Source organism: Alosa sapidissima, chromosome 15, assembly GCF_018492685.1.
Source record: "Alosa sapidissima isolate fAloSap1 chromosome 15, fAloSap1.pri, whole genome shotgun sequence".
Lineage (NCBI taxonomy): Eukaryota > Metazoa > Chordata > Actinopteri > Clupeiformes > Clupeidae > Alosa > Alosa sapidissima.
In genome coordinates this window covers 3,303,700-3,317,477 of record NC_055971.1, presented here as the reverse complement: position 1 = coordinate 3,317,477, position 13,778 = coordinate 3,303,700, and the positions used below count along the sequence as shown (strand labels likewise).

General features: G+C 36.8%; 1 protein-coding gene across 1 annotated transcript in view; it reads right to left on the bottom strand.

The window, feature by feature from the left end:
• The window catches only part of LOC121683572 (thymus-specific serine protease), a 44,198-nt gene that overhangs the window by 13,472 nt on the left and 16,948 nt on the right, over window positions 1-13,778 (bottom strand). The window contains exons 2-3 of the mRNA XM_042063237.1: window positions 2,954-3,129; window positions 2,562-2,661 (exon numbers count right to left, since the gene is read on the bottom strand). Of these exons, the coding sequence (XP_041919171.1) occupies window positions 2,562-2,661; window positions 2,954-3,129 (276 nt within the window). The remainder of the gene's footprint in view (window positions 1-2,561; window positions 2,662-2,953; window positions 3,130-13,778) is intronic.

Genomic DNA, 13,778 nt, shown 5'->3' with positions numbered 1-13,778 from the left:
TCTTCCTATTAGACATTCTCTGGATGTACTCAGAGAATGTCTAATAAGGGCTCTGATGTACTTTTCATTGGATAACCGCCAAAGATTGTTAAGGCGGAGCAAGATACTTTGTCGTAGTTCATGTCTATGGGCGCGAAATGGGGATCGAATCCTGTCTGCATAAAGAGGCGTGTCGATGACGTATTGATGAGCGTACGTTGCAACCGGCCAACAGCAGCGGCATAAATAACCGGCGCACACCTGATATAAAGTCGATTTTCTCCAGACTGGAATGCTCAAAAATGCTAAAAATGTACCTGAAATGTTCAGAAGGGTTTGAGGATCATGAAAACGTGCCCGAAATTCACATTCCTAACTCTATAGAACCAAGACCTTAACATATGTGGTAAAATTCTGAGCTATGCCCATAGACTTCAATGGAGCAGTCACTGCCTTTTCTTTGCATGAAGGGGGATTATGACCCGCCCTCGTGCGATCTGGGTTCCAGGAAGTGGCTCCTGATGAAATATCTTGCTCTGCCTTAACAATCTTTGTAACCGCCTCGCGTTAACCGCTCTCATTTGCATAAAGTTCAGCCGAGCCAGAGCCTGTTTACGGAGAGCCGGATCACTCCCTATTAACTCCATTGTACCAGCAATATGTTGCAGTTCCGCTAGGGGCGATCACGAATAAGTGCAAAAACAATGGGGGTCTATGGAGCTAGATGGCTAAATTTGTCTCTTTCACCTGGTTGTCGTTGAGAAATTGAAGATTTGATTGTGGTTTCTGCAAGCTCAATATGGATTATAGGTCAAAAGTTGAATGAACGAGTAGTCACGTCCTTTCGATTTCTTACAGGTTGGGTCGTTGTTGCCCACAACACACTAGCTTTCTGCTAATGAATGACGTCATTGACACATTTGAAAGGCTTTTTAGAACAAATAAGTGACTCAAAAAATATAATACTCAGCGGTTTGTATTTTCTCTGCCCCCTCGTTTGACTGCAACATTCGAATTTCTGGGCAAAAAATTATATCCCGAGAAAAGTGGATTTGAGGGGTGCAGCTCCGTAGGCCTCCATTCATTCTGCACTTATTCGTGAGCGCCCTCATTAGTACGGGGGCCTATGTGTCTAATTTGGGGGCTTGTGGGATTCGCATGTTAATTTTTGGAGAGTAATATATCTTTGTTCTAGAGGTTCTTAAGAGTAAAAAAAAAAAACATGTCTCCATTTTTTTGAAGGTTTTGAAGGACCCAAATCAAAGGTCAAATTCAGAAAAGGTCAAATTTGGTGTTTTGTCCATAAACCTCACATTGCTGGTATTATAGCATAGGGTTTGGTGCCAAAAAGCAAAGATATTCAACAAGGTAGTGTGCAAAAGTGGACCACATAAACAATACAACATTATAAAAAAAAATTTCAGAGCACAAAGTGCAGAGATCTCTGTTAAATCAAGTTTAATAGACTTTTACATAGTACCAGCTGAAGTCTGAAGGCCTTCCGAAGCCTATGTAAGTGTGAAGAAAAGACAGGGTAAAGGATCAGCTAGACAAACAGACAGGTGTGTGTGTGTGTGTAAGAGAGAGAAAGAGAGACACTACCAGCATGGACGGATTATGAACTTTCAGGCCCCTGGGCCCAGATGTATTAAGGGCCCCCCACTAATTGTTGCGGGGGACATTTTTTAAATTTATTTGATGTGATTTCCTGTATTCTGGTGCATTTTGGGGATGGCCAATACTTTATTTCAATCAGATTCATAGCCTATGTGTTGATATGATGTGTTGATATTGAGGCAATGATTCCATGCAATGGCTTGGGCCCTCTGACTCCTTGGGCATCTGGGTTTGGGCCCGGTAAGCCCGTGCAGTAATCCATCCCTGACTACCAGTGACAGTTGGCTGTTGATAGCTGGCAGTGATAGAATTTAGAATATTGAATAACTTGAAGCACATAGTGCTCTGTTCTTCATGGTTGGTGATATTAGTGACCTTCTAGCCTTCTACATTTGAGCAAGCACATTTTCATAGTTCATGGTGGCACAGTCTAGTTTCTGAGGTGTATCTTTCTGTTAGTCAGGTGATGGCACACATATTCTAAAAGAAACAGATTTTGGGCTATGTATCCAGTGGCAAATATGTGTGGACTGGTGAATGACCCATCACTAGAGACATATGCCAAATTTCTTGTTTTTGTCCATGAGAGAGTATGGAGATGGGTATCACAGATCAGCCAACGATTACATTGTTACAGTGCAGTTATTTTATAACAGAACAAAGCAGTTTGGCACAGGAACTGCTACAAATCCACCTGTAACAGTGAGCATCTGCAGCATGCTAAGATTCGCTACTAGAAATCATGTGAAGCAGGCAGGACTCAGTGTCTTCAGAAAAGGCCCCCTGACTACATGTGGAACCAGAAAAGGAACTGCAACCAGTTCAGAAACCGGAAGTTTCCCGAGAGTGCCGGTTCTCCCCTTATTAGACATTCTCTGGCCGAGCCCAACTTCTTGACGCGCCGCCTCTGTTCGAATGGCGGTGGGCTTTGCCGCGATAATGGATACGAGCCGTTAGGGTCATACCTGCCAAAACATCTACTTCTGAGATTGCAGCTTCTCCTCCAATAAAAAGAAAGACCGGTCCATCGGGTTCCTCCCAGTACTTTTCATTCACAAAGAATCTCTGAGGGAAGACAGAGAATGTTCAGACAGAAGTTGATACATGCTATCACATGCAAGTCTACATGCTCAAGTTCAACTCAAATAACCTAAATCGTAACATTATGTGCCTTTTTCTAGTGAGTCTGTGCATGGTGCAGTGACTAATCTAGTTGTCTGTTTACATATTCTTTGACAAATTATAGGCATAGTGTAGGCCTAAGTCGTGTTCTTCATATTAAATGTATTAATTTACCCAGGAATGCCTGGGCTCGAACCCTTTAATAAAGAAGGAAATAGTCCATTGTCAGTTTTACCTGAGGAAATGTGTCCTTGCGATTGCTATCAAAATGATCCAGTTCCTGGTGGATAACTCCGTCTTTGGCATGGCTCTTGAGTAGATGTCCTCTTAAAGCATGCCCCAACAAATGCTGCTTGGCCTTTTGATACCGTGCTTGACGAACACGTTCTTTGATCCGCCAAAGAACTCGTCCTAAGACAGACACATGGAGCTTACGTCAAAAGATCATGTTATAACCCTGTCGGTGTCATTAGAGTGCATGCACTCTACTGTTATCCGAATTATTCTAACTATCTGTCTATTAACAACTGTTAAACTATCTACATTCAACTTTTAAACTGTCTACGTCTAACCAATCAACTTTTTATTACAGTGCATGAAAATGCACTGTTCTGTTATCCGAAGTCTTCTTCTTCTTATTACAGTGCATGAAAATGCACTGTACTGTTCTTCCTAGGCTTCTTCTTATTACAGTGCATGAAAATGCACTGTACTGTTCTTCCTAGGCTTCTTCTTATTACAGTGCATGAAAATGCACTGTACTGTTATTCCAAGGCTTTTTCTTCTTCTTCTTCTTCTTATTCTTCTTCTTCTAACGCAGTTAATGCAGCTTAAACCGTTTAACGTAGAAACTTCATTCAAACTATGTTGCGTAGGTCTTACTTAGGACATGTGGGCTTTGTATTTTTCAACTTTGTAACTTTTATACTTTTTAAACTATTAATTAAAAACTAGTCAAAATTTCCCCATAGACTTAACATGGGCTGATGACATCACAATAGAGCCGTTAAGCAATTAGAATCCTATGGCAGGTGTTCAGGCCACCTGGACCAACTGCCAGTCTCAGGCTTTAAGCATACAAACTGGCCCTATTAAGACTACACATCCTGTTCAACTGCTTCCTCTGCCAAAAGCTGTTTCAAAATAAAAGTCCTCACTACAATATTTCACTGTTAAACAATTTAACCCTTTAAACTACTGAACTTTTTAACTGTTCAGCCATTGTAACTGTTACTTGTCATCAACTATGACTCCTACCCACTGTAGCTAGTTAGCTAAGTTAGCTAAGTCACATGGTTAGCATAGTTAGCATGCTAGCATGTTAGCATGCTAGTTAGCATTTTTAGCAAAACTGCTAAAAATGATTAGCTAAGTTAGCTAAGTCACATGGTTAGCATAGTTAGCATGCTAGCATGTTAGCATGCTAGTTAGCATTTTTAGCAAAACTGCTTAAAATGATTAGCTAAGTTAGCTAAGTCATATGGTTAGCATAGTTAGCATGCTAACATGTTAGCATGCTAGTTAGCATTTTTAGCAAAACTGCTTAAAATGATTAGCTAAGTCAGCTAAGTAACATGGTTAGCATAGTTAGCATGTTAGCATGCTAGTTAGCATAGTTAGCATACCTGCTAAAATGATTAACTAAGTTAGCTAAGTAACATGATTAGCATAGTTAGCATGTTAGCATGCTAGTTAGCATAACTGCTAAAAATGATGAGCTAAGTTAGCTAAGTCACATGGTTAGCATACTTAACATTTTAACATTGTTAGCATGCTAGTTAGCATAGTAACTTGGTTAACATTATTATCTTTGTTAACATAGTTAGCATAACTGCTAGCAAACATTAGAGCCATTCCAAATGTCAGTTATCGTCAACTATCTACCTAAATAATTGAACCATTTAAACTATCCACTTATTTAACTGTTCAGTCATTCCAACTATATTAAACCTCATCTACCTAGCAACCAATAGTTTGTTTTTACTGTGTATGATATTTTACATCATATTTCTGCATTTTCATGCACTGTATTTCCTTCAGGAAATGCTTTTCTAGTTCTTCTTCTTCTTCTAACGCATTTAATGCAGCTTCAACCGTTTAACGTAGAAACTTCATTCAAACTATGTTACGTAGGTCTTACTTAGGACATGGGTGCTATGTATTTTTCAACTTTGTAACTTTTATACTTTTTAAACTATTAATTAAAAACTAATCAAAATTTCCCCATTGACTTAACATTATGATTATGACATCACAATACGGCCGTTAAGCAATTAGAATCCTATGGCAGGTGTTCGGGCCACCTGGACCAACTGCCAGTCTCAGGCTTTAAGCATACAAACTGGCCCTATTAAGACTACACATCCTGTTCAACTGCTTCCTCTGCCAAAAACTGTTTCAAAATAAAAGTCCTCACTACAATATTTCACTGTTAAACAATTCAACCCTTTAAACTACTGAACTTTTTAACTGTTCAGCCATTGTAACTGTTACTTGTCATCAACTATGACTCCTACCCACTGTAGCTAGTTAGCTAAGTTAGCTAAGTAACATGGTTAGCATAGTTAGCATGCTAGCATGTTAGCATGCTAGTTAACATTTTTAGCAAAACTGCTTAAAATGATTAGCTAAGTTAGCTAAGTCACATGGTTAGCATAGTTAGCATGCTAGCATGTTAGCATGCTAGTTAGCATTTTTAGCAAAACTGCTTAAAATGATTAGCTAAGTTAGCTAAGTCACATGGTTAGCATAGTTAGCATGCTAGCATGTTAGAAATGCTAGTTAGCATTTTTAGCAAAACTGCTTAAAATGATTAGCTAAGTTAGCTAAGTCACATGGTTAGCATAGTTAGCATGCTAGCATGTTAGCATGCTAGTTAGCATTTTTAGCAAAACTGCTAAAAACGATTAGCTAAGTCAGCTAAGTAACGTGGTTAGCATAGTTAGCATGCTAACATGCTAGTTAGCATTTTTAGCAAAACCGCTAAAAACGATTAGCTAAGTCAGCTAAGTAACGTGGTTAGCATAGTTAGCATGCTAGCGCTAGCATGTTAGCATGCTAGTTAGCATTTTTAGCAAAACTACTAAAAACGATTAGCTAAGTAACATGGTTAGCATAGTTAGCATGCTAGCATGTTAACATGCTAGTTAGCATAGTAACTTTGTTAACATTATTATCTTTGTTAACATAGTTAGCATAACTGCTAGCAAACATTAGAGCCATTCCAACTGTCAGTTATCGTCAACTATCTACCTAAATAATTTAACCATTTAACCATTTAAACTATCCACCTATTTAACTGTTCAGTCATTCCAACTATATTAAACCTCATCTACTTAGCAACCAATATAGTTTGTTTTTACTCTGTATGATATTTTACATCATATTTTTGCATTTTCATGCACTGTATTTCCTTCAGGAAATGCTTTTCTAGTTATTATTCTTCTTCTAACGCACTTAATGCAGCTTCAACCGTTTAACGTAGAAACTTCATTCAAACTATGTTACGTAGGTCTTACTTATGACATGTGGGCTTTGTATTTTTCAGCTTTGTAACTTTTATACTTTTTAAACTATTAATTAAAAACTAATCAAAATTTCCCCATTGACTTAACATTATGATTATGACATCACAATACGGCCGTTAAGCAATTAGAATCCTATGGCAGGTGTTCGGGCCACCTGGACCAACTGCCAGTCTCAGGCTTTAAGCATACAAACTGGCCCTATTAACCCTTTGCAGACCGCACGTTCTAATTTCGGTACCCCAGTACCGATGACGTTCAGTCTAATAACTCCGCCATACCCCAACCAATTTTATCAATGAAAACTTCCTCAAAAACGTCACATCATAGGCTTTCTGGCGATATGATTAGTTAAGGGATTTGTGGCGCGAATTACTTTTACTACGTGAAGGAAAAATCAAGAGTTGACGTCTCCCTCCACTAGAGGAAAAACAGCAGGAAGCACTATGCATCGTTGATCTTCACGTCGTCCAAAGGAGAAACTACTGGATCATCTGAGGTAAAAACAAGTCTTTTTATGTTATTACTACTTGTTATCCATGTTATTACTTCAAAATCGTTTTTAAAAGTTATTTTTCCTGGTAATTACACCTTGTATGCATGGCCGTAACATAATGCGTGTGTGTGTTCACTTCAGCTGATATGACAGCTTGTATTTTAGCACACCGTAATCTTTAGTAAACTCATTATTTTCAGTCATTTTTGGGGGTTACTATATGTCAACCAAGATTACAGACCTACTAGGACTGAAACTTTAACGATTTGTTCTATTTTGAACGATTGCTTGCTTGTCATCTGATGATACAGAAAACTAGCTAAGTTAGGTAACGTTAGCATCAGGAGAGGCTGCAACATGTCCTTGACGCGTAGTCGCGATAAAGTTCACTCCCCTGCTTCATGACTGGCAACTTTATGTCAAGTACACCTAATCGGTATTTTATTGTCAAATAAACCTTTCATTCCTTCGTAATATGTATAGCACAATTTACAGTTGTTTGTAGCCAAGTTGCTTAGCTTACTTAGATAGAAACATCTGACATGAATGACAACGTTAATGTTATGTTACCGACGTGAGTGTGTTGATCACCGATGGTGTAACGTAAGGATTTTATTCATTGACTGCTGTTTTCATCAATACATGACTGAAGATTTGTTAGAAATGTGTCTTAGTATTGTTTAACTTTTAGGCTGTAAGGTTGGCTGCTACGATTATGAGGTTTTTGGTTGGCTAACTATGATGGGAGCTCATACACCCAAGCCTACTCGTCGACATATCATTTTCTAAGGGGGTGTTTTGTCTTTACGCAACTGCAGTAGCCTATGTACGGTGTGTATGTGTATGCATACGCTGTTTAGATGTTTTCTGTCATATCTCCTGACTCATGTTCATGAATCAATGTTTGCTTGTAAGCTGGTATGCTATGTATAGTTTAGCCAAGGCAATAACACTTATAGTGAGCTCTGAGACTAATGTTACCTCTCCAAGCAATATTGGAGTCCTTTAGTGACAAAAATACTTTTAGTGAAAAGAGTCATGGTTGGTGGTGATTAAGATTATGTGGAAGTAATGTAAAATAAAACTAAACAACCTATTCACTATCAGACCTGTGATTTTTTTGTTATTTTAGATGGAGGGAGAGAAGTACGTGCAACTGAGGTGAAAGCAGCCGACTGCTGATGGCAAACATGACCCCAAGGACCACGATGGCACGATGGCATGGACGGGTAGTTTCTGGATGAAGAGGAAGACAATGATGTGCTAGAGGAGGAGAGTAATCTCCCATCATCCTCAGATGGGTAAGCATGTTTGTGTGTGTGTGTGTGTGTGTGTGTGTGTGTGTTCGCCCAACTGGGCGTATGCACATTTCTGGTTGTGATAAGAGTGTTGCTTATAACAATAATGACAGGGATTATAGTGATAATAGTTTGCTTAGATTTGTAATTCAATTTCTAATTTTCTTATCTGACAATTTCTTTATTTTGAGCTTGGTCAAGTCCCATGTCAGGTAGAAAGCATACACTTTGCCTATCCTTCTAACACAGACAGGGACACCAACTCCAGTAGCATTTACACCTCATCGTCTGCTAGGCTTAGATGGACACACACACACACACACACACACACACACACACACACACACACACACATGCCACAGCTGTGACAACACACACACCACAGATCTGGTGTGAATGCGGCGTTAGTGTATCACCTTATGTAGGGCAAATTATATCGATAATTATATATTGTATCGAAATATATGCTGTATGGTTGTTAAATGTATTGAATTTCTTCTAATGTTTTAATTGTTTATATGTGTGAATGTGAATTGATGCTTTGTTATGCTATAATATGAATTGATGCTTTGTTCATCATGTTAAAGTATTTTGTTGATCTTTGTTATACTGTTGTCTTGTCATTCTTGTAGTTCTAATAGTTACTGCTTGTTTGTAAACATATGTTTATGTTATTTACCTGAAGTTGTTGTTCCTGATTATTTAATGAAATTGTTAAAGACTTATCTAAATAAAATGATTTATTTCCTCTTTCGTAAACCTAACACATGTGCCAGTGTCTCTTATTCTTGTTTTCATAGTAGAATGAAGCACACGGAGAAGCAGTTACCACCTGCCTAGTCTTTATTTCAGCCTTTATCTTTCCTCCCCACAATTGATTTTGCCTCCTCAGAGTACAGTAAGACATCCTATATTTAGCTATGCATCTTGTTTTTATGGTAAAACATCTTATATTTGTTACATGACCATTATATCTGTGTATTTTTGGTCAGATGTCAAACCAGGAAAGGAAAACATCCTACTCTTTAAAAATTCTACTTGTTACTGCGACTTGCAGTTATGAGTAAATTAATCATAACTTCTGAACCAAAGATGATAAATTGATTCTGTTTTTTTCACTGAGGAGAACACAACACTGTCTATCTTTCACACACTATATCTACAATAGACATTAGGTGAAAAGTAAGATTCATCTTGACAAATTGATATTTTCGTGTTTTTTGATGTTGAATTTTGAAGGTATTGTTTAAAAACAATGTGTGTTACCCTCAAACTTATTAACTATGATATGTACCATTTTAAAGGGCTAGTTCTCCTGATTACAATGGTGGGTATATCTTATCTCTGTCATGTAGCATGGCCACACAATAAGCCTTTTTGTCTCACAAGGGCATCAAGTATGAAAAAACGGAATGTTTCGTGCCGTCTGCAAAGGTCTAATAAATTTATCATAACTTTTGAACAAAAGGTGATACATTGATTCTGTTTTTATCACTGAGTAGAGGACAAAATTGTGAATCTCCCATACACTCTAAGTTTTTCTCTATCTACAACAGAAATTGGGGGAAAAATGAGATTAATCTTGACAAACTGATCGTTTTGTGTTTTTTGGGGTTGAATTTTAAAGATATTTTTAAAATAATATGTGTGTTCTCCTCAAAATTATTAATTATATTTTATACCATTTGAAAGGGCTATTTCTCCTGATTATAATGGTGGGTAAATTATATCTCTGTCATGTAGCATAACCACACAATAAGCCTTTTTGTGCCATAAGGCCATCGAGTATGAAAAAATGGAATGTTCGGCGCGGTCTGCAAAGGGTTAAGACTACACATCCTGTTCAACTGCTTCCTCTGCCAAAAACTGTTTCAAAATAAAAGTCCTCACTATAATATTTTACTGTTAAACAATTTAACCCTTTAAACTACTGAACTTTTTAACTGTTCAGCCATTGTAACTGTTACTTGTCATCAACTATGACTCCTACCCACTGTAGCTAGTTAGCTAAGTTAGCTAAGTCACATGGTTAACATAGTTAGCATGCTAGCATGTTAGCATGCTAGTTAGCATTTTTAGCAAAACTGCTAAAAATGATTAGCTAAGTTAGCTAAGTCACATGGTTAGCATAGTTAGCATGCTAGCATGTTAGCATGCTAGTTAGCATTGTTAGCAAAACTGCTTAAAATGATTAGCTAAGTTAGCTAAGTCACATGGTTAACATAGTTAGCATGCTAGCATGTTAGCATGCTAGTTAGCATTTTTAGCAAAACTGCTAAAAATGATTAGCTAAGTTAGTTAAGTAACGTGGTTAGCATAGTTAGCATGCTAGTGTGTTAGCATGCTAGTTAGCATAGTAATTTGGTTAGCATTATTATCTTTGTTAACATAGTTAGCATAACTGCTAGCAAACATTAGAGCCATTCCAAGTGTCAGTTATCGTCAACTATCTACCTAAATAATTTAACCATTTAAACTATCCACTTATTTAACCGTTCAATCATTCCAACTATATTAAACCTTATCTACCAAGTAAATCATTTACCTATATAAACTATCCACCTATTTAACTGTTCAGTCATGCCAACTATATTAAACCTCATCTACCTAGCAACCAATATAGTTTGTTTTTACTCTGTATGATATTTTACATCATATTTTTGCATTTTCATGCACTGTATTTCCTTCAGGAAATGCTTTTCTAGTTCTTCTTCTTCTTCTAACGCATTTAATGCAGCTTCAACCGTTTAACGTAGAAACTTCATTCAAACTATGTTACGTAGGTCTTACTTAGGACATGGGTGCTATGTATTTTTCAACTTTGTAACTTTTATACTTTTTAAACTATTAATTAAAAACTAATCAAAATTTCCCCATTGACTTAACATTATGATTATGACATCACAATACGGCCGTTAAGCAATTAGAATCCTATGGCAGGTGTTCGGGCCACCTGGACCAACTGCCAGTCTCATGCTTTAAGCATACAAACTGGCCCTATTAAGACTACACATCCTGTTCAACTGCTTCCTCTGCCAAAAACTGTTTCAAAATAAAAGTCCTCACTACAATATTTCACTGTTAAACAATTCAACCCTTTAAACTACTGAACTTTTTAACTGTTCAGCCATTGTAACTGTTACTTGTCATCAACTATGACTCCTACCCACTGTAGCTAGTTAGCTAAGTTAGCTAAGTCACATGGTTAGCATAGTTAGCATGTTAGCATGCTAGTTAGCATTTTTAGCAAAACTGCTTAAAATGATTAGCTAAGTTAGCTAAGTCACATGGTTAGCATAGTTAGCATGCTAGCATAGTTATCATGCTAATTAGCATTTTTAGCAAAACTGCTTAAAATGATTAGCTAAGTTAGCTAAGTCACATGGTTAGCATAGTTAGCATGCTAGCTTGTTAGCATGCTAGTTAGCATTTTTAACAAAACTGCTCAAAATGATTAGCTAAGTTAGCTAAGTCACATGGTTAGCATGCTAGCATGTTAGCATGCTAGTTAGCAGTTTTAGCAAAACTGCTTAAAATGATGAGCTAAGTCAGCTAAGTAACATGGTTAACATACTTAGCATTTTAACATTGTTAGCATGCTAGTTAGCATAGTAACTTGGTTAACATTATTATCTTTGTTAACATAGTTAGCATAACTGCTAGCAAACATTAGAGCCATTCCAAGTGTCAGTTATCGTCAACTATCTACCTAAATAATTTAACCATTTAAACTATCCACTTATTTAACCGTTCAATCATTCCACCTATATTAAACCTTATCTACCAAGTAAATCATTTACCTATATAAACTATCCACCTATTTAACTGTTCAGTCATGCCAACTATATTAAACCTCATCTACCTAGCAACCAATATAGTTTGTTTTTACTCTGTATGATATTTTACATCATATTTTTTGCATTTTCATGCACTGTATTTCCTTCAGGAAATGCTTTTCTAGTTACAGTGCATGAAAATGCACTGTACTGTTCTTCCTAGGCTTCTTATTACAGTGCATGAAAATGCACTGTACTGTTATTCCAAGGCATTTTATTATTATTCTTCTTCTAACGCACTTAATGCAGCTTCAACCGTTTAACATAGAAACTTCATTCAAACTATGTTACGTAGGTCTTACTTAGGACATGGGTGCTATGTATTTTTCAGCTTTGTAACTTTTATACTTTTTAAACTATTAATTAAAAACTAGTCAAAATTTCCCCATAGACTTAACATGGGCTGATGACATCACAATAGAGCCGTTAAGCAATTAGAATCCTATGGCAGGTGTTCAGGCCACCTGGACCAACTGCCAGTCTCAGGCTTTAAGCATACAAACTGGCCCTATTAAGACTACACATCCTGTTCAACTGCTTCCTCTGCCAAAAACTGTTTCAAAATAAAAGTCCTCACTACAATATTTCACTGTTAAACAATTCAACCCTTTAAACTACTGAACTTTTTAACTGTTCAGCCATTGTAACTGTTACTTGTCATCAACTATGACTCCTACCCACTGTAGCTAGTTAGCTAAGTAACATGGTTAGCATAGTTAGCATGCTAGCATATTAACATGCTAGTTAGCATTTTTAGCAAAACTGCTTAAAATGATTAGCTAAGTTAGCTAAGTCACATGGTTAGCATAGTTAGCATGTTAGCATGCTAGTTAGCATTTTTAGCAAAACTGCTTAAAATGATTAGCTAAGTTAGCTAAGTCACATGGTTAGCATAGTTAGCATGCTAGCATGCTAGTTAGCATTTTTAGCAAAACTGCTAAAAATGATTAGCTAAGTTAGCTAAGTAACATGGTTAGCATAGTTAGCATGCTAGTTAGCATAGTTAGCATAACTGCTAAAAATTATTAGCTAAGTAACATGGTTAACATAGTTAGCATGTTAGCATGCTAGTTAGCATAACTACTAAATATGAAAACATTAGCTAAGTTAAGTAACTTGGTTAACATTATTATCTTATAACTGCTAGCAAACATTAGAGCCATTCCAACTGTCAGTTATCGTCAATTATCTACCTAAATAATTTAACCATTTAAATGATCCACCTATTTAACCGTTCCGTCATTCCAACTATATTAAACCTTATCTACCTAGCAACCAATATAGTTTGTTTTTACTCTGTATGATATTTTACATCATATTTTTTGCATTTTCATGCACTGTATTTCCTTCAGGAAATGCTTTTCTAGTTCTTATTCTTATTCTTCTTCTAACGCATTTAATGCAGCTTCAACCGTTTAACGTAGAAACTTCATTCAAACTATGTTACGTAGGTCTTACTTAGGACAGGTGTGCTATGTATTTTTCAGCTTTGTAACTTTTATACTTTTTAAACTATTAATTAAAAACTAATCAAAATTTCCCCATTGACTTAACATTATGATTATGACATCACAATACGGCCGTTAAGCAATTAGAATCCTATGGCAGGTGTTCGGGCCACCTGGACCAACTGCCAGTCTCAGGCTTTAAGCATACAAACTGGCCCTATTAAGACTACACATCCTGTTCAACTGCTTCCTCTGCCAAAAACTGTTTCAAAATAAAAGTCCTCTCTATAATATTTTACTGTTAAACAATTCAACCCTTTAAACTACTAACTGTTCGGCCATTGTAACTGTTACTTGTCATCAACTATGACTCCTACCCACTGTAGCTAGTTAGCTAAGTTAGCTAAGTAATGTGGTTAGCATAGTTAGCATGCTAGCATGTTAGCATGCTAGTTAGC